The 21,013-nt window shown below is 39.6% G+C and overlaps 1 protein-coding gene across 2 annotated transcripts in view; it reads right to left on the reverse strand.

Annotated features, from left to right (window-relative positions):
• asic1b (acid-sensing (proton-gated) ion channel 1b) overlaps nt 1-21,013 on the reverse strand; it is a 500,510-nt gene that overhangs the window by 13,621 nt on the left and 465,876 nt on the right. For both annotated transcript variants that reach the window (XM_079579289.1, XM_079579290.1), the window contains 4 exons: nt 18,693-18,749; nt 11,715-11,868; nt 3,904-3,995; nt 2,662-2,741 (listed from right to left, as the gene is read on the reverse strand). In XM_079579289.1, coding sequence (XP_079435415.1) covers nt 2,662-2,741; nt 3,904-3,995; nt 11,715-11,868; nt 18,693-18,749 — 383 coding nt within the window. The remainder of the gene's footprint in view (nt 1-2,661; nt 2,742-3,903; nt 3,996-11,714; nt 11,869-18,692; nt 18,750-21,013) is intronic.

Genomic DNA, 21,013 nt, shown 5'->3' on the forward strand with positions numbered 1-21,013 from the left:
AAATTTGCGTCCTCATTGATCTGCATCCTGCTACATGTCCCCCGCTGTCCCGCTAACACAGGCTAATCAAGTCTAATCAAGGACGCCGGCGAGCTCCAGATCTGCCGCGTTGGATGTCGAGGAAAACAAAGCGCACTTATGGTGTTATTGTAATGAGACTGGACGCACACACTTCCCGTAAACTTTAACGCATGCTAATGGTGATATTTCCCATAACACTGCGGAGGATTAACAGCTGTTGATGATGCCATGTTTAAAAACCCCTTAATGCTGGCCTTAACCGAGCACATTTTCTCCAGTTTTACCCAAATCTAAAAGCTTCTTGACTGGAGAGTTGAAAGCTTATAGGCCAGTGTAATGCCTCCTTTGAAAGCTAAGACCAGCAAAACTAATCTAAGCTTCATTTTTGTTTTTGTTGTGTCATGTTTGTTTTTTTGGCCACTTTTTTGTCACATTTTCCTTGCATTTTTGTCGCATTATTGTCACCTTTTTTGGCGTGTTTTGGCCCCATTTTGTTTTATTTTTTTTATTAGTGTAATGCAACTGTGATCAAGCCACGAAAATGTGACAGAAACGTGTCAAAAAAGCGACAAAAACGTGATGAAAACACAACCAAAAAGGACGAAAATGTGACAATCATAATGAGGAAGACGCTCCGATGAGTTTTGTAGACTTGTAAACTCCAGTCGAGAAGTGTTTAGATTTGTGTGAAGCTGAACTGGAGAAAATGCGCTCGGATAAAGCGGGGGTTGGAGGTTAAACTAGCCACATGTAAAACACTAAGCAGGGATTTGCTTTGAGTGAGGGTTCAATTTAAAGTTAGGGCATCAAGAACTGTTCACAATTAATTAATATGTTAAACATATTGATTCCACTGATTACTATTGTAAGGTTGATTTATTCAAGTACACGCTTTACATGATGTAGAAGATTAAAGCTGCTATAAGCCATTCTCTAGCAATTATTTTTCATCGGTAGTTGTCAATATTGAACCCTGCTCTGTACCCCCCTCCCCTCACCTGGCCCCTCCCCCACGTCCTCACTCTCCTCCACACACTGCCTTGATGGTGCATTCAAAAGGAAAGGGAAGTCTCAATTATCAGCAGAATATATAGGATATAGCGAAGCAAACATTTTGATGTTGAACTGTGACTTTCAAGCTCTCAAGAACACTCAGGGAGAGCAAATAGTCAGGAAAATGTGCAATCGAAAAATACATATTAGTAAATAAATAGGGTTAGTTAGCACGTTGTTTGGAAGGTGGCACATGTAGTAATGCAATATGGGAATGGAAAAATTCCAGGCCGGCAATTGGATCTGCTGAGGGTAGTTTTAAAGCAGTACTAAGTATCACTTTTTAGGTTAGTTTTGTACTATGTACTAAGTAGCTTGTTTACCTTAATAAATCCCTTTCGTAGTCTCTCTTAGGGTAATACAAGTCTTAATGGGATGAATGGGGGGTCTTGTCTCTGGCCAGAAAACCACAATTGCAACTTTCCCTGCTCCGACCCAGAGGTGCAATACACACTAATGGAATCACAAAGAAGAAGCTAACACACAGGCTAACCTGCAAAGCTACTCATGGACTAGCGCCACTTTAGCAGTATTTGCAGCCAAGCTTGAGTGAAAAAAATATCTCCATTGTGTAATTGGGTTGTGGCACAATATCCCTCTCTCCCTTTGTCTTTTCTGTTAGCGTAGTATGGAGAGAGTGGAATGGAAGTGCTGGACGTCTGTAATGTAATGCATTACAGCCTGATTTTAATTTGTTGCGCCTCTTGGGGCATGAGTTACTTAGTTCTGCTTTGGGTTGCCAGTCTATTAGTCTTAATAGAGTTCTCAAAAGTGCTTTGAAAATAAAAGTTTTCAATGAAATTATTTTTTATCAAAGAGAATGCAGTCACTCTTGCAGTTCATGTTTTTTTTCTTTCATTTTTTTGTATCTGTTGCTCATTTGATATGTAGCAGTTTGTGGTTCCACCTTTCCTAAACTGGACCAAAGCCTTTACCACAGACTCCCCTGCCGTCAGAGGCCCATCCTGTCCTCGTAGAATCATGCCTTTAGCGTCTTACTTCCTGTCGTCTTCTTCCACTGTGGCATAACCCAGAAATTACTTATTTAGCACAGTCCTGGGTGGCTCCGTGTTGACTGTTGATTTGACAACCTGCTACTCTTGGCATGATGTTGACACACTTTCTTTAGCTGTCAGTTTAGAAGTTGAACAAGTCACGCAGGACAGAGAGAGTATGAGAGAGTGAACCAGAGGAAGTCTCACTTCTTGGTTTCAATTATGTTGACAGACAACCAGTTTCTGTCGAAAATAGCTTTTCCTTGGGGGCAGTAAACATCACAGTTTTGGAAACCTCTGTCAAGCTTGTCAACTATTTTGTGATCCCAAACATTCCCCTTAAGACATTTTTGTAACAATAAAAATGAGTTTGTTTGATGCAAAAAATAGTTTATGCAAAAGTGTAAGGAAAAGTCTGATGGCACATTTAGCTCACGTAATCTCGTTTCTTTGAGAGACTTTGTTATAGGTGACTTGGAAGTGAAGCAAACTTTGAAAGCACTAAGTGCAGTGTTTTTGTTTTATTCCTGTAATCTGCGTTTTGTACAATCATAAGAAAAGTTCTTACAAGTTATTTTCTAAAAGCAAATACCTCGTAAAGGTAGTCAAACAGTTCAAGGATGGTCAGGATGCTCGCTCCAATGAAGAGACCCATCTGGCCCCCGATGTCACCTGGTGCAGGAAAAACAAGGATAATCACATATATTTAGATCATAAAAGCTATACAATAGGCATTTTTTAAAACAACATTGTTTGAAGTTACAAAATATCTATAAATGCTAAGGCTTTTACTTGGGATGCACCGATCCGATTAGGGCTGGTTGATATATCGATATTTAAGATATATCGATATATTTTTAAATGAGATATGGAATTAGACAATATTGTGTATATCGGGATATTTCAAATTCGCTGAGCTAGTTTTAACCTTAATTGACGCGCAAAATTCTGCGGTTAGCAGTAGCATGCTAAAGCTAGCAGGATTATGCTAATGCTAACGAAAACTAATCAAGGCTGGGTCAGAAATTATGATAGAAAATACCTAAAATACCCAAATAAAATAAAATAACCACTGCTGAAGCCAAGTGTGTGTATTTTAGTTTAAGACATAACTGATCTAATATATTTGTAATGATCAGATCACTTCATGTGAGTTATATTAACCTGCAGCCTGTCATATGCCCAAGGATAACTAGTGTAGAAAAGTCATCCTTGTTAAATGTTTATCCAAGAATTTATCAGTAGATGTATTTGATAATTGATCTGTAACATGACAATAAAATATGACTTTATTGATCTTACAGTGGAGAAGTCAATTCAATTTTTCACTCAGAGAAAGCCACTATTAAGAAATGGCATTGGTAAATATCGGATATCGGCAGATACTCAAACCCTAGTATCGGTAGCAAAAATGCTGGATCGGCGCCTTCTCTTCTTATTATAATTGTACTGTTGATAAAACATGATGTAAAATGTTGTTGGTGTTCGAGCTTTCTATCCGTCGATAATTACTTTTACTGCTTAGCTTTTGTTGCTGGTATGGAGTGTCCACAGAGTGAGATCGAGTAGTTTTTTTCTGAAGGGTGAGCTCTCTATATCTCACTTCTAAAATATATTATGTGGTTGAAATTCAAGTGTTTTTTTAAGAGTTGTCATTTCATGATTAAAAACAAAAATGTTATCAGAGCCGCAACAGTTTCTAGACAAACAGCTTTTGTAAAGTTCTTACTCTTTCAATGTTATCATCTGTTTATTGACGTTTATTACTTGTTACTGTTAATACTTGAACACTTGAACAAACCCTACATGAAGCAAAAAGCACTTGTTTTCTTACCCAGAAGTCCCGCCAGTTCGTAGGCTTTCTTCTGCTCGATGGTCTCGTAGTTCAGAGCTTCAAAGTAGATGTCCAAAACCAGGATGTTTTCACTGTGAAGGAAACACAAAGGAAACTGAAGTGAGAGTCGGCGGGTCACAGACATTTTAGGGACAAAAGGAAGCCAAACCTTTACAATGAAAGAAATGTAACAGTTAAAATGATCAAAACAAGACAATAGCTCTGAAGAATCCACATCCTTTAATTAGTACAGACACATACAGTATAAGGTCCATATAGATTTAAAAGAAAACAACAGAAGATAAAAAGACATTTAGCTCATAGATCTCAGCCGAGGGTTAGTCAGAGTCTACGATGGAGATCTCAGACCCGTCGCTGCATTAATTTAAACACTGAAAGTCTTAACAGCGTCTCAGGTGGAAATGTGAGTGAAGAATTTCAACCAAATTTGTCATTGCATAAACATGGCTGAACTAAAGAAAACGCTGTGTTTTTGATCACATGACACCGTTATCAAAGGGCAGGGCAGGTTCGTGGTCGAAGGGCCGAACCTCACACGTGAAGCCCACGTAAAGCACCTTTTTCTGCAAGTTTTGTACAACATTCATCTTTATGGATTGTTTTGGAAATGTGCCAAATATTGACATTATTTTCCAAATGTTTACAGTGCATGATCATGTATTTGGTCTCTGATTTGTTTAACAATATTTCTTATTATTATCTTGTTTTTTGGTTATTAATGGATCTCCATTAGTCTTTACTTAAGTAAAGACTATTCTTCCTGGGATCCATGACAATGCTACATTTAAAATAACACTTATGGGTTTATTTGGTTGGGACAGTGCATCTTAATGAACACACAACGCCGGATTGTAGCCTTTGACTAATTTGCATCTGTTGTATCTGTTGTCCCACTCACTCATTCACCCTATTTTGTGTTTTTACTGGTAGGGGAAACCGGAAACCTACGGAGTCACAGGGAGAACACGTAAACTCCACACAGAAAGGCCCCGCCCAGGTGGGAATCGAACCCGAGACCTTCTAGCTGTGAAGCACAAGAGCCATCATTACATATACACTGCAAAAAGTCAATATCAAGCATTGTCTTAAATGACTTGAATTGAGGAAATGTTTCTTGTTATGAGCGGTTTTCACTCATTTAGACACTTTTCCTGATCGGACCAAGATTATTTTGCTTGTTTGAGGACATTTCAGACCAGTTCTAATGTAAATCTCGCTTGAAATAAGAAAGTAAAATTGCCAATGAGATAATTGGCAAAGAAAATGACCTGAAATAAGGACGAACTGTATCGAAACGAGTCAGAAACATCTCAGAACAAGTGAAATAATCTAGGAAAAATGCCCAACAACTTCTTAACTAGTCAAAACAACAAAAAAATGCGATTATTATGCTCAAATTGAGATGTTTATACTAGTCTAGTTAATTACTTTTTGCAGTGTACAAATACATAAATTAAAATCCCATTCCTGAGCACCACAAGGACATGCTAATGCAATGCTTCAATACACCTCAACTAAAATGAGCCTGTCGAGTGTTTAAACTGTGGCTTTCTCTGGTCGGCTTCAGTTGGGAGAAACAGATCTAAGGGTTTTTGAAGAGTGTAAACATTTGTGCAGAACAATACAAGACTGCGGGCAGGCCACTCTTTCCTCTACTTTAAACCAGGTCAGCCTATCGTGCATGGCACTAATGGCCCTAAATGTGCTGCTCTGTTTTGGATTCATTGGAATTTTACAAGATCCTTTTTTGAAGCACTTGGCCAGATAATGGAGCAATAATCAAGATGTTAAAGTGCAGGTGATAATCTTGGAGGCTTGTGGTTCAACGCTGGAGGGCCAGATTAGGCCAACCCCTGGGCTCTGGCTTTACAGTGAGGCCAATGTGGACGCAAATGCTGCAAAAAATGCATTGAGGTAACCATATTGTTTGCACTGATGGAGCTCAGAGCAGTTGTTATTATATTTTTGAGAAGAAATCAGTTTGTCAATGTTGTTATTTTTACAATTCCGTTCACTGTCAAATAATATTTATGCTTTTGTAAATACAGAAGCCTATAGGGAAGTCGTACAGTATAATGTTCTCGTGAGCCTGAAGGAAAAGCTCGGATGTGGCGGCGCAACAACCCCAAATATAAGTGTGGAGCCCCGATAAGCCGTATGTTTTATGTGGTGAACTGCGTGCTTGTGTTTTCTTGTTGGTATCACCAAACAGGGCTATAAATATTCAGCATTACCTCAGCCCGAGGTCATACTAGACACTCTGCGCACGCCCCACAGAGCGACAGAGCAAAACTGAAGGAAACAACAGCAATGTCAGACGAAGCTCGTGCTCAGGGCTGTGTTTGAAACCAGGGTTCAGGATTCAGGGTCAGAGGCTAATGTTTGTATCATTGGTTCAATTAAAGTGGATATATTTTTACAGATACACTACAAAAAGTCAATATCAAGCATTGGCTTAAATGACTTGAACTGAGAAAATGTATCTTGTTTTGAGGGATTTTCACTCATTTAGACCTTTTTCCTGATCTGACCAAGATTATTTTGCTAGTTTGATGACAGTTCAGACCAGTTCTAAGGTAAATCTCGCTTGAAGTAAGAAAGTGAAACTGCCAATGGGACAAGACCATTTTTCTTACTCCATTGGCAAAGAAACTTACTTGAAATAACGGGGAAATGTATTGAAACGAGTCAGAAACATCTCAAAGAAAGTGAAATAATCTAGGTCAAATGCCCAACTAAATTTTAACTAGTCAAAACGACTACAATTTGGATTATTATGCTCAAATTGAGACATTTAAACTAATCTAGTAAATTACTTTTTGGAGTGTATAACTTTTGCTTTGTTATAGTTCGCCTCAAATGACACGACCTCTACATCCAATCATTTATCAAAACAAAAACAAAAGTCTCTTTTTCACAAACATGCAAAAACATGTCACTTTTTGGAGTATTCGTAAAAATTAAATGAAACTAATTTGTATTTGAAGGCTTTTCAATCTTGGGCAAACAAAATTCCTTTTCATTTTCCGATCTAATTAAACTTGATCATTTTTCAAATTAAGCGACAAATTAGAAAGTAATTTGTCTTAAAAGCACAATCTGACTGTTAATAAACACGAGCTTCAAACTCAATAGCCTTTTCCGTTCACTTAACCAAATTAATTCTCAAAATTGTATAAAAACCCGCCTTTCCCATCTCATATAACAACCAGGTAATAATAACCAAAGCGTTTCAACTTTTTATTACGCTAATTATAAGGTGGAAAGCAATTACCCCAGCAGATGGGTTAGCCCGAGCAAACGACCGGTTATGAATAATTTCCCCGAAGATTACGGCGGAAATAATGACAGCCTATCTCGACAATGTTTCTTTGTGAAGTAGAAAGAGTTGGGGTTCATTTAAATTCCTGGAGTAGGTGGTAAAAATGATCAAAAGTACTCCTGCATGTTGTCGCTTTGAGCCGTGACTTCGTACCTTTTCATGAGCCTGACTTAGCCTTGTTTCAACATTTTACATCTCGCCTGATCTTAGAAGAATCTCGAGCAAATTACTGCTGAACATCTGCTCTCACCACGAGTTATAACACAGAATATCAGCATTTCTAAGACCTTCATCTTTATTGCTGCACCTTTGGTTTCACTCTATAGAATATTGTTTTGTTTTTATTGGACAGAACGCATACATTTCCACAGTCACAAAGAATTACTGTAAAGCCTTTGAAGAAGTTATGTGATTCGTGGCAAAATGTCAGCTTCAGGTCAAGAAAGTCCCGCAGGTTTGACCGACTGGACCTGAAATGAAAACACCTGGATGTTTTATCGCTGTACTGTTTGATTAAATCGGGAAATGGGCAGAGATTGCTTTGTGACTGTGGGAATTTCAAACCTCTCTGCACTGTCACGTGTGAAGCCACAGGTTTTGAGGCAAAAAGTTGAGCTGACAGTTGTTGTGATAAAAAGCACAGTTTCAACAGTGAGGTTTGCTGATATAAAGTCAACTAAACTGCAGGAAGATGCAACTTGCGGTTTCTGTTGCTGTGTGAATGTCATTTTAAAATGTATAGGTTTGTTAAGTGGTGACGTCACAGCTCTACTTCCGGGTCCGCAGATGTGCGAGAAACTGCAAAAAACTCTTTAATAACACAATCAATGTTACTGAACAGACTTATTTATCAGGCCCATTAGCCAAAAATGCTGCACCTACTGCTAGAAAAGTAATATTTACCAAAATCGGTACATCCGGGTTAGCGGAGAAAAATGCTAACGGCGCCGCAGCTACGCTAAATATTACTTTTTTAGCAGTAGGTGCGGCATTTTTGGTGAATGAATCTGAGAAATAAGTAGGTTCAGTAACTCTCTTTTGAGTTTCAGAAATATTGATGGCTGAGTTTATGAGTTTTTATGTTTTTTTCTTGCATATTTGCTGGTCTGCAAGGACCCGGAACCGGAAGTCGTTAGGGATGGGCGATACCACAATTGGAATCGATGCGATATCGATACTTTGGGGGTCATTTTTCTCGATACCAATACTGGTCTTTTTATATGGGTGAATGTGTTTCAATAAATACACATTTCTAAAACTGGTTATTTTATATAATTAAAAGGTAAATTAAAATTATATAACTTTAACTGGTTAATTAAACACTGTTAAGGTGAAATTAGATACATAAAGTACACAAAGTTTAAAATTAATACTTTAATGACACGCCTTCTTTTTACATATGTAAATTAGTATAGATGCTTTTTGCCCAACATACAAATTAAAAGAAAACAGGATGTGCATGTTGGCAAACCGCGCCCCATTTAGTGGTAAGTGACTGATCATCCCGATGCCACACGGACAGCAAAAAAGTTTTCCCTTTAAATCAGAGGTGCCCAAAGTGTGGCCCAAGGATCCAATCCGGCCCTCAGACCAGTTTTTGGTGGCCCTAAGGCTTCTTACTGATTTGGCACACACGCCGGAAATGTTACTAAAGGAGGAGGAGGACTAAAAGCTCAAAAACAAAACGATTTTGTGAGACAGAGGCTGCTTTATGGCTCCAAGAACGAGAGAAAAAGTTCACCGCTAAAATCTGATGTTTAGTAGATTGATTTGTGTAAAATGTCTTCTTCTTCTTCTTCTTCTCATTCTTCTCCTTCCTTTTCTTCTTCTTCATCTCCTCTGTCTTTTCTTCTCCTTCTTCTTCTTCTTCTTCTTCTTCTTCTTCTTCTTCTTCTTCTTCTTCTTCTTCTTCTTCTTCTTCTTCTTCTTCTTCTTCTTCTTCTTCTTCTTCTTCTCATTCTTCTCCTTCCTATTCTTCTTCATCTCCTCTGTCTTTTCTTCTCCTTCTTCTTCTTCTCCTTCTTCTTCTTCTTCTTCATCTTCTTCATCTCCTCTGTCTTTTCTTCTTCTTCTTCTCCTCTGTCTTTTCTTCTCCTTCTTCTTCTCCTTCTTCTTCTTCTTCTCCTTCTTCTTCTTCTTCTTCTTCTTCTCATTCTTCTCCTTCCTTTTCTTCTTCTTCATCTCCTCTGTCTTTTCTTCTCCTTCTTCTTCTTCTTCTTCTTCTTCTTCTTCTTCTTCTTCTTCTTCTTCTTCTTCTTCTTCTTCTTCTCATTCTTCTCCTTCCTATTCTTCTTCATCTTCTTCATCTCCTCTGTCTTTTCTTCTCCTTCTTCTTCTCCTTCTTCTTCTTCTCCTTCCTATTCTTCTTCATCTCCTCTGTCTTTTCTTTAATTTTTTTATGCATAATGATCACTGCTTCCCTTGCCTCCGCTGACCGCACGCCACTGATTTTCACTCGACTGGTTTGGCCACAATAAGCTGATGTTCCTCTTTCAGGACGACATTTATCAGAAAGTAAAACAGCCGCACTGATTGTGTGTCTGGGAAGCGGGGGCTGTCACACGTCCACTGAACCATTACTTTGTGTTTGTTTGTGTTTTCCATTGAGTGTCCACTGCTAGACACTTCAGTTTCCCTCTGTCACTCTCTGCCCAGGCCCCGACACTGGTGACTAACCTTTCATATCACTGACAGTGAATACAGTCTATAACTAAACCAACGGTGTCCTTCGGGAGTGAGAAAACAACACTCACTGACAACACATGAAGCAGTCATCCCCAAACGGCTCGACGGGGAATTGTACACAGGAATCAGTTCTACTCTAGTGGATTTGCTATTGCTTTTGTTGATTATACAGCTACGTCCTAAAACTGCAGTCTTTTACTACCTTTATCAATTCGAGCCTCATATATTCTCCTCGCGTCACACTGAGAAATCGCCCTATTAACGCCCGTCTTCATTTTCTCAAACGCTGACGGATCTTTTTAGAAGATTTAGACCGAAAACTCTTCCCAGTCGCTTGACAAATTATCCAAATCTGTGTTTAGACGAACGTTCCATCTACTCCCCTGACACAAAACGTATCATTCATTTGCAAAACAGCGTCCGAAAACGTTTTTTTTCTCCCCCCGATACGATTCGTCACTGTCGTTTGTTAAAAAGGGCAAAGTCAGTAACGTTTGTTCATGAGTCCCAGCATGAATCAGAGTGAACAACACACTCGTGAATCTGGAGAGGTGTGAAAGTAAAGGAAACTCATGTCATTCTCAAATACCACTGGAAAACTACTGAATCGATACTAATTCCTTATACATGCCTTTCAGTCATGTGACGTTTGTTATTATGGCGGCCATTTTGAATAGCAAAGTAGAATTATGCAGTACTACAACATGTAACAATATCTCTACTCTGGATATAAATCATTGCTCAAGAAGAAAACAGTAAAAAACATGGCCCCAGAGATGCAGGTTTATGTGAAGAAACCAGTGAGTCAAGATGTTAGCAGGCTACCGGTTAGCATTTAGCTTCAACAGCTCAGCTACGACCTCTCCAAGAGGAAGCCCTGAAAGCACAAACATCTAGCCTTGGATACAACATGTGACAGAGGTCAGAGCTGTTACTGTAGTATTTCCTCAGTGTTCATAGATGTGGCCACATATGTGTTTATCGTGTTGAAGCCATTGACAGTTGATTGATGACAGTTGCTATCCGGTAGCATGCTAACGTCTTGAGCAGCTTAAACACTGACTACTGTCATCCTCTTGAGCAATGATTAAGAGTTCATAAAAATGCCACTGTCAATCAGTTGTCTTTCATTTTCATCCTGAGCAGAGATATTGCTACCTGTTGTAGCACTGCATAATTCTACTTCGGCATTCAAAATGGCCGCCGGAACTATGCGTGATGTCATTGGAAACACATATATATCTTTAAAGTAGAACAAGTGTGACAGGGAAAAGACAAAAATAACCATTCATAACAAACAAGCAACAAAAACCTTAGGTAGTTTTTTTCTGTAAGGGTGAAAACAAGCTGTCTGCACTGTAAGTTTATTCAGAAAATAGAAAAAAAAGGTCCAAGTTTAGTATTTGTGAGAAGGAACATTGCAAGGATATTGTTGTCATAAATATGTAAACAGGACAAGGATAGGATGCAGGAAAACTCCTCCATATTTGATGCATCTGTTGCTTTTGTCAGATATCCTCTCTCTACATAAGGGTTACTTGGGTAAACACGCTTTATCCCACAGACACAGAGAATTGTGTCTTGCGCTTCTGTTGCATAAATCATTTTCTTTCTCAACACGATCTCAATTAGCCACGTGTCTCCTCAGGCATGTCTCCACTAATTATTTCAAAGTCATTTCAGTCGCTACAACGGCAAGATATTTACACAAGCCGTGCAGCAATATCGGTCTATTATACCACACACTCCTGGCTCAGAGATGAATAGACAAACAATCACTTACGATATGTACTGCTCGGTCTTGTTGAATTTCTTGGCCAGGTACTTTGCGGACGCCTTGCTGGGGATCTTGACGAAGGACATCTCTTTCCCGTAGCGCGTCAAGTTGCAGGGCGTCTCGCAAACGCAGTAGTCGTTGTCTCGCTCCACGAGAAAGTCTGGAAAACAAGAAATTATAGATTGGGAGGAGACAATAATGGTCAGATGCACGAGCTGACACCAATATTCTATGTCAATCCGTGTCAAGTCGACTAAAATAAGACTAAATAAAAATGATAAGGAGAGACTAAAATCATCCAAACATCTCTTGACCGTCTGAAAGAGCATCATATCATTTAAAGTCACTGCCAAATGAACAGGTTTGTGCTTTATTCATGTGGAAGCAGCCCCATGAAGCAGAGGACCTTGATTAAATCTGATTATAATGAATATTTCAAATGCAAAGTCGACTAAATTAGTCTTAAATTCAGTCGACTAAATTGACATGAAATTTTCATCGACTAAAACTAGACTAAAATTGAAAAAATCATTTTAGACTAAAACTCGACTAAAACTGAAATGATGTCCCAGAACACTATTGCTATGAAAAATACACATACTTTTCATAGCTACATTGCCCATCTATTGAAAAATCTATATAAAAGAGCAGCAGATAATACCACAAACATATTTCTCTTCAAACACAACAGAGAAATGGGCTCGGTCAGACGTGCAGTGTTGGTGTTGTACGAGAGAGGGGCTGTCACTAACAAATCAGGCTGCAGATGAAAGGAGGAGAGAGAAGATGAAGAGACAAGAACCAGTGGACGTGACTGTTTGAGAGATGACAGGAGTCAGGCGGAGAGAACCCCATTACGTGTTTTCAGCTCGGACGGAGGACACTGGGATCGCAAAGTGGTTTCAGACTTTCAACTAAAGTAGCACTGTCACCATTAACCTCTTAACTCCCGCCTGAACCGAGAGGATCTTTTTCCTCACGTCATCAGATTTTTTTTCCATTCTTTTTTTGTTGGGTATTCAACTCATTTTTGTAACTTTTTCGTCATTTTTTTTCTTCACATTTTGTCTTTTTTATTTTTTTTGGTCACATTTTTGTAATTTTTTTTGTCAAATTTTTGTAATTTTTTTCGTCAATTTTTTATCAAATTTTTGTCATTTTTTTGTCACATTTTTATCACGTTTTTGTCATTTTTTGTCACATTTGCGTCATTTTTTTGTCCAATTTTTTTCTTTTTTGTGTCACATTTTTATCAATTTTTTGGCATTTTTTTGTAAATTTTTTGTCAATTTCTTGTGACATTTTTGTGACATTTTTGCCACTTTTTCATCCATTTTTTGTCACTTTTTTGTCAATGTTTTCTCACTTTTTTGTCACATTTCCATCATTGTTTTCGTCTCAGTTTTGTTGCTATTTTCACAGCTTTTTTTCCAGAAGCTTTTGGACTGGGGTAAAGCCAAACTGGTTCAGGTGGGAGTTAAGGGGTTAAAGTACAACATTCTTTACCCCCCAAAAAAGTATAGAATTTTGATTTGTTGATGTTGTGTGTGGTCAACCCAAATAGCCAATATGTTTTTTGTCACGTATTGGTTCTAAAATGTGATGATGTCATATAGTCAGGTGATGGGCAACGTGGCTCATGTGGTAGAGTGGTCGTCAATGTTGTGTTATCTTTGAGCAGATCGCCACCTGAATGTAATTTATAAACAGACAGAGTAGAAGTTGGCAGTCAGATCAGCAGTTTGCCCCAGGCAGGGTTGTCAGGTCTGCGGCAACCCCACAGAATTGGGCAGGTTTTTTTAAACTCTCTGTGGGTTTTAGGCGTGCTGTTTTCCATGTAAAACAGGCCATAGCTACAGAAGATATCTTTGGAAACGGCCACATATGGTCACGTTCGAAGCAGCCAGAGTGGGGAAATAAAGAGGGAAACAATAATTGAACAAATGCTGAATTATGAATGTATCTTTCTGCTTAATAAAGATACAGAGAAACGGAGAGGAGCAAAGTGGTTCAACAGCCCATGAATACTTAAAGGAATAGGCCACCGTTTTTACACACTGAGATATGTTCTTACCTTAGCTTTGACGAGTTCTTTAGGACCTGTCTGATCTTCACGCGTGCCTTCAGTCACGTAAACACAGCGCAGACGCCATTAGCATTTAGCCTCTCCCTCTCTCCTCTATAGCTCCAAAACAGGTCAAGATAGAAGCTACCAAGCTCTTCCACGTTTTCCCTATTTAAATATGGTTACGTGAAGTGTTCCACTACAAAGTATAATTACACAAAATTAAACAATGTGGATTTTCTTAGCGGATAAAAGGGGGAACTATATTGTAAGGCGTAATAATACCAGTTTGGCATCCGCACAGTAAAGTGAAGATTACTGCGCAGTAAAGTAAAGATTACTGCGCGGATTTCGAACTACTCCTGGTATCAACAAGTCCTCCAAATCCATACGACACAAGTGGTCGTTTGTCTTATCCCTTAATTACGACCATATAAGACGTTTACTAAAACAGCGCCCCCAAGCTCCCATTGAGGGTATGTACATTACATTTAACCCAATTCAGAAACGACTTTATTTTACGTAGTGTTTTGCGATGACGATTCCAAAACACAAACGCAAAGAAATAAATCACAAACTGGCAAAATGAGCCCCACATGCAATAAGTAAAGCCGTCCCAGGTCTTCAGCCCCGCCACACCTGTGGAGGAACTGAACGTCCAGCGGTGCCAAAGGCTCTCCAAGCGCGCTCTGCGCTATTACGCATCACACCTCCCCAACCGCAGCAGCGGCTACAGGTCACCACTCTCATCATTTATTACATTATATGTGTGGCTATAGGTTATCGCCATTTTACTCACAACAACAGCGACACCAAAGCACAACTCACCATTGACGCCTTCGTTTCTTCTCCTACATATGCGTCACTGCCAACTCCATAAACTCTCCTGTCACTTCCATCTCTGTCCTCAAACGTCCTCGTGTCTCAGACTCCGTGTCTCCCGTACGTCCGGTTGTCCGGTGACCGCGGCGAGCCTCGGATCCGCCCCGGGTTCCAGTGCGCATGATGCGGGGAAACACCGCTGTCACCCCGACAAAGTCTGGCCTCGGCTCCGCTGCTGTTCTCCACAAAGTCCCGCATCTCTGTCAGAGTTCCTCTGGAGCACGTGCTCCAAATGTCCTGATCAAACTGATGTGGTTCATTTCTCCGCAGTTTCGTCATTATAAGATAAAAATATAAAACATTACAGCTGTGTTTAGCTCGCGGGTTTTTCCAACTAGATTTGACGGACACCCGCTCTGTCCAATGAAAACACGTGAATCAGCTCGAGGGCGTTTGGGCAGGTGAGCCTGCGCTCTGATTGGCTGAAGGGTCAACTACGTCATATCCAGTAATATTTGTTAATAATTATCATCATTATATTATAAACAATCTGAAATAAACTGTTATAGAGCAATTCCTCTGATGTCTGTGATTTATATGAACAATGTTACACATTTTATTATTTTTCTATTCAAAATAAATGTCTTGGTCATAATAATCATTCTACCCATATGTGTTTCTATGACATAATGAGCTAAACACATGAGTGCAGATAAAGGTTAAGATCATTTATGTGTCATTACAAAATGTGTCTCTGCATTTGGCCCCTCCTTCGACTGAGGCGAGCCGTCAGGAGCAGTGGGCAGGAGTGTGGAGCATCTGGGGACCATCTCCAGATGTGGAGCCAGGCTGATGGTCAGAATCACCTGCAGGAGGATTCACCTAATGCACATGTTTTATGTTTAAAGCAAATGTAATAGAGACACTGCAGATGTGGCACTTTGCTTTCAGTGTGAATGTTTTGTCAGGTCAGGTGTGTGTGTGTGTGTGTGTGTGTGTGTGTGTGTGTGTGTGTGTGTGTGTGTGTGTGTGTGTGTGTGTGTGTGTGTGTGTGTGTGTGTGTGTGTGTGTGTGTGTGTGTGTGTGTGTGTGTGCGCAGATGAGCGGCTCTGTCGCCAAGAAAAAAGACAAATCCCCCTCCGGGGCTAAAGACGTTTATCTTATCTTATCTTTTGTTGGGGTGCAGATGAACTCCACACTGAACGGGAATTTAACCCAGGACCCTCTTGCTGTGAGGCCAGAGCACTAACCACTCAGCCACATGAGCCGCCATCATGTAAATCATACAGACGACTGTCAAGTGTGTTTTAATAAAACATAGAAATGTAAACATGACTTTATCAAATAGTAATGAGGAGGTTGCATTATTTCTGATCTGTTTTGTGCAGAGGAACATCATCATCATTCCCTATGATGTAAACTCTAATGAACAGCTGCAGGGACAGATGTGCTTCATGGAGTTCTGGACAGTCCAATTGCGTCCAGTTCTTTAGGTTCCTTTGTGAGCCAGTGTACGACACTGAGATGGTCAAATGTCCACACTAACTTTTATGTTACATGACTTAACACTGGTGATCCACATGTGGCTGTGGCTTCTCCTGTGGCTCCACCGACATCACATATGATCAACCAACACACACATGCACCCACATGGATGTGCGAACCCTCACGGTCCAGATGAAACGTGACATGATGAAAACTATAAGAATTATGTTTTTGTTTCTTAATTTTATCATAACCCCTGAGTAAATGTTTGTCTAATTAAGGTTTAGTGTTGATAAAGCAGAGAAAAAACATAAAACAATGTTGAAAATTCTGATATGTGTAAAAAAATACCCCAGAAAAAAATAAATCACAATTATTTTGATAAGACACAAGAAAATTAATACAGGTTTAGATTCATTGTGCTTTGATTCATTTTCATTTTTTTCTTCAGTTTGCCGCTTGCAGATTTACTCAGTAAAAAGAGAACTACACTCGAGTACAGATACTACTTCAAAATAATATTACTTGAGTAAAAGTAAACTATTAAAAACAATTAAAAATATAAATAAATGGATCCCAGAAAGAATAGTTTTTGCTGCGGTAAATATATAAATGCATAAGTAGTAGATAATAAGAAATTTACAAATAAATAATTCAAATCAAATACATAAACCCCTTTCTTTTTTCTTCCCTCCTGTGCACCTTTTGCTATAGGGTTAAATCCTGCTTTAGTCCATATAAATCACAGGCATCAGAGGAAACAGTTACAGTTACAACAGTTTATTTCAGATTGTTTATAATATAATGATGATAATTATTAACAAATATTACTGGATATGACGTAGCTGACTCTTCAGCCAATCAGAGCGCAGGCTCACCTGCCCAAACGCCCTCGAGCTGATTCACGTGTTTTCATTGGACAGAGCGAGTGTCCGTCAAATCTAGTTCAAAAACCCGCGAGCTAAACACAGCTGTGATGTTTTATATTTTTATCCTTAAATGACGAAACTGCGGAGAAATGAACCACATCAGTTTGATCAGGACATTTGGCAGCACGTTCTCCAGAGGAACTCTGACAGAGATGCGGGACTTTGTGGAGAACAGCAGCGGAGCCGAGGCCAGACTTTGTCGGGGTGACAGCGGTGTTTCCCCACATCATGCGCACTGGAACCCGGGGCGGATCCGAGGCTCGCCGCGGTCACCGGACAACCGGACGTACGGGAGACACGGAGTCTGAGACACGAGGACGTTTGAGGACAGAGATGGAAGTGACAGGAGAGTTTATGGAGTTGGCAGTGACGCATATGGAGGAGAAGAAACGAAGGCGTCAATGGTGAGTTGTGCTTTGGTGTCGCTGTTGTTGTGAGTAAAATGGCGATAACCTATAGCTCACACATATAATGTAATAAATGATGAGGATGGTGAATAGTCGCCGCTGCTGCGGTTGGGGAGGTGTGATGCGTAATAGCGCAGAGCGCGCTTGGAGAGCCTTTGGCACCGCTGGACGTTCAGTTCCTCCACAGGTGTGGCGGGGCTGAAGACCTGGGACGGCTTTACTTATTGCATGTGGGGCTCATTTTGCCAGTTTGTGATTTATTTCTTTGCGTTTGAGTTTTGGAATCGTCATCGCAAAACACTACGTAAAATAAAGTCGTTTCTGAATCGGGTTAAATGTAATGTAAATGTGCATACCCTCAATGGGAGCTTGGGGGCGCTGTTTTAGTAAACGTCTTATATGGTCGTAATTAAGGGATAAGACAAACGACCACTTGTGTCGTTTTCTGTTGGAGGACAGTCTCCCTGGTATTATTACGCCTTACAATATGGTTCCTCCTTTTATCCGCTTAGAAAATCCACATTGTTTAATTTTGTGTAATTATACTTTGTAGTGGAACACTTCACATAACCATATTTAAATAGGGAAACGTGGAAGAGCTTGGTAGCTTCTATCTTGACCTGTTTTGGAGATATAGTGGAGAGGGGGAGAGGCTAAATGCTAACGCCGTCTGTGCTGTGTTTACGTGACTGAAGGCACGGGTGAAGATCAGACAGGTCCTAAAGAACTCGTCAAAGCTAAGGTAAGAACATATCTCAGTATGTAAAAACGGTGGCCCATTCCTTTAAAAACACTGACAATGCTAACCAGGAAGCTAACGTTAGCTTTTACGAGTGGCGTTTTTCGCTTCACTGAATAATTTGCTGTGAAAAAAACATCCATGAGGACCGGCTTGACTTTATTTGTATGTGATTAATAACTTTATAGTCCTACAGAAAACAGCCAAAAAGAGTGAAAAATTGTGATTCCATAAGCGGCTTTTTTCCCCTCCTTGTGTGATGCGTTGCCGTTTTGTATCAACACCTATTTCATCACAGTTTGACTAAAAATGTATCTTGTCAAAATGTATTTCTATTCAAAATCTGACAAAATGTGTAAAAATGATGTATAGTGCCTTCAAATCCTGCCCAATCCCATTTTCACCCTGAATTTTCCCCTCAATCAACAAGACAGATCCATCTACATCACAAGCTCTACAAGCACCAATCTCCTTTGTAACACGTCCATCTTCATCGCACAGAGGTTATCGCAGTTGCATGCTGGGATACGCGCTTACCCAGGGCCGGATCCGCGCACTCCTTGTACTGCTCGGGGGTGCAGTATGGGGCGTCTCCTGTGAACAATACACAAATAAAAACAGCTGAAGCGATGGGACACCCTTGTTAATCCTATCTGAACAAGATCTTAATTCATTTAGCCTCATGCCGTCGCTGCTCTTATCAGCGCTATTGGGTGTTCATTACGCATTTGATCTAATCTCATAATTGATTTAATTAACGTAAGCACGTCCCAGCGTCGTCCCACTCTAGATAGTCTTGGTTCAGACCTGGTTCTGTCATGGTTTAGTCTTTTTCCCCAATTCTGATCACCACTCATACGCACACACTTGGTTAAAGCTATAGATCAGACCTGGGCATGATACGGCCCGCGGGCGAGATGATTCAGCCCGGCCCACGACTTGTAGGGCATAAATTATGTCAAAAAAAAAAAAAGTCTCTAGCCCATTCCTGTGGGGAGTTATGAAGTAGGCTAATTACCAGAATGCTCACTCTAGCCACTAGGGGGCAGATTAAATAAAAATAAAAGGAAAGAATTCCACACGTGTCCAGCAGAGGGCACTGACATAATGAAAGATCAGGATATAAACAACACATTGTAGTCAAGTGGGAAATGGACCATCTGCCCCTGGGAGTGAATGAATATTGCTGGGTTGCAGGTGACATAGATACAGACGGCATCTCTGGAATCGCCCATATATGGTCATTTTTTAAAACAGTTAAGGGGAAAACAATTTTGAAAAAATGACAATTTTCAAAACAAATGCTGAATTATGAATATAGTTTTCTACTAAATAATGATACAAAGACATGGAGAGGAGCAAAGTGGTTCAACAGCCCATAAATACATGAATAACGGAGAATGCTAACTTGATGCTACATGTTAGCATCGGGCTAATGCTAACGGCTAGCTAGCGCTAGCTACAACTGCCGTTTTGTCACTTCTACAGAACAATCTGCTGTGAGAAAATATCTATATGGACCTGATTTATACTTGACTTTATTTATGAAAGAGGGAAAAAAAGAGGGAAAATTGCGTTTCTCTAAAGATTCTATTTCCCCCCTCGGCGAAGCCACGCCCCCTTCTATGACGAGATGCCGTCTGTATCTATCACAGCGTTCTAAAGGCCTATACTATTATATAGAGGAAAAATTATTTTGTTTTTGAGGTAATGTTTGGTCTTGTACAGAGAGATCATGGACCCAGTGACTGAAATTAATGATCATTTTTTTAATTCATATATTTTCTTTTCAGCTACGACTTGTGAAAGTGTAATGCTGTTAATAGGAAAAACTGGCTCCTGCCCCCCTATGGTCCGATGACATCATCATATTCTAGAACCTGCAACCCAGCTATAGACTACAATGTAGGCTCATTATTATTCATTTATTGAAAAAATGTTTCCTCAATAGTATTTTCCCAATCAAAACTATTTTTTATTTTGAAGCTTTTGTTTATGGACCCCAGCAATACACTCCTGATATATTTTGGACCCAGGGAAATGTACTTGGAGACCCTGCTATAGTGCATCGCTTCATTTACAATAAACTCCGCTTGAAGGAAGAGCAGAGGTGCTTTCAGTGCTTTCAGTGCTGTCAGTGCGATGGTTGAAGTAACCAGGATAAAAACTTGAACCTAAATAACGACGCACACACATGCACGTCTTTGACTTGACGTGGCTAAACATTAACAGAAAATAATAGTTCTACTAAATAACGGTAGGTATCAGCTATTCAAAACACACAAAGTCGAGCAGAATAAGTTTGAGTTATTATTGTTTGCAATGAGTGGAAATACACAAAGACAACAATGACCACAGCAGATCCAAAGACAGATCAGGCTCCACATGTGGCCCCTTCAAATTAATTGCCCACCCCTGCTATGGATAGAAAAAAGTAAAAGATCAGTTGTTGATGATGCAACATGATTTAAGTGACTAATTTCAAAACAACAATCTTTTTGGAAGTAAATTAATAGTGTTTTCATCTAATTTTGAGAGCGATGAGATCCTTTTTCTTGTAACAAACTTGCTCCCTGAAGAGATTTCTTGAAACTAGTTACTCAAATCAAGGGTAAATTTAGTCATTACAAGAAAAATTACTGTAATTTTTGCACCGTGGTCTTAACGTCTTCCAGGGTGACTATTACAAAATTGGAAAACAACACAGAATACATTTATTATTTCAACTTATTGTCAACTTATTGAAAAGTTAGTAACATATGCTATAGTTTTCAGGCTTTTGGATAAGGCATAATCACTCTCTCTTAATAATACTCTTAACACTGTATAAAACAAGCACAAAAACTGTTCTGAATCAC

Source organism: Gobius niger, assembly GCF_951799975.1.
Source record: "Gobius niger genome assembly, chromosome: 20".
Lineage (NCBI taxonomy): Eukaryota > Metazoa > Chordata > Actinopteri > Gobiiformes > Gobiidae > Gobius > Gobius niger.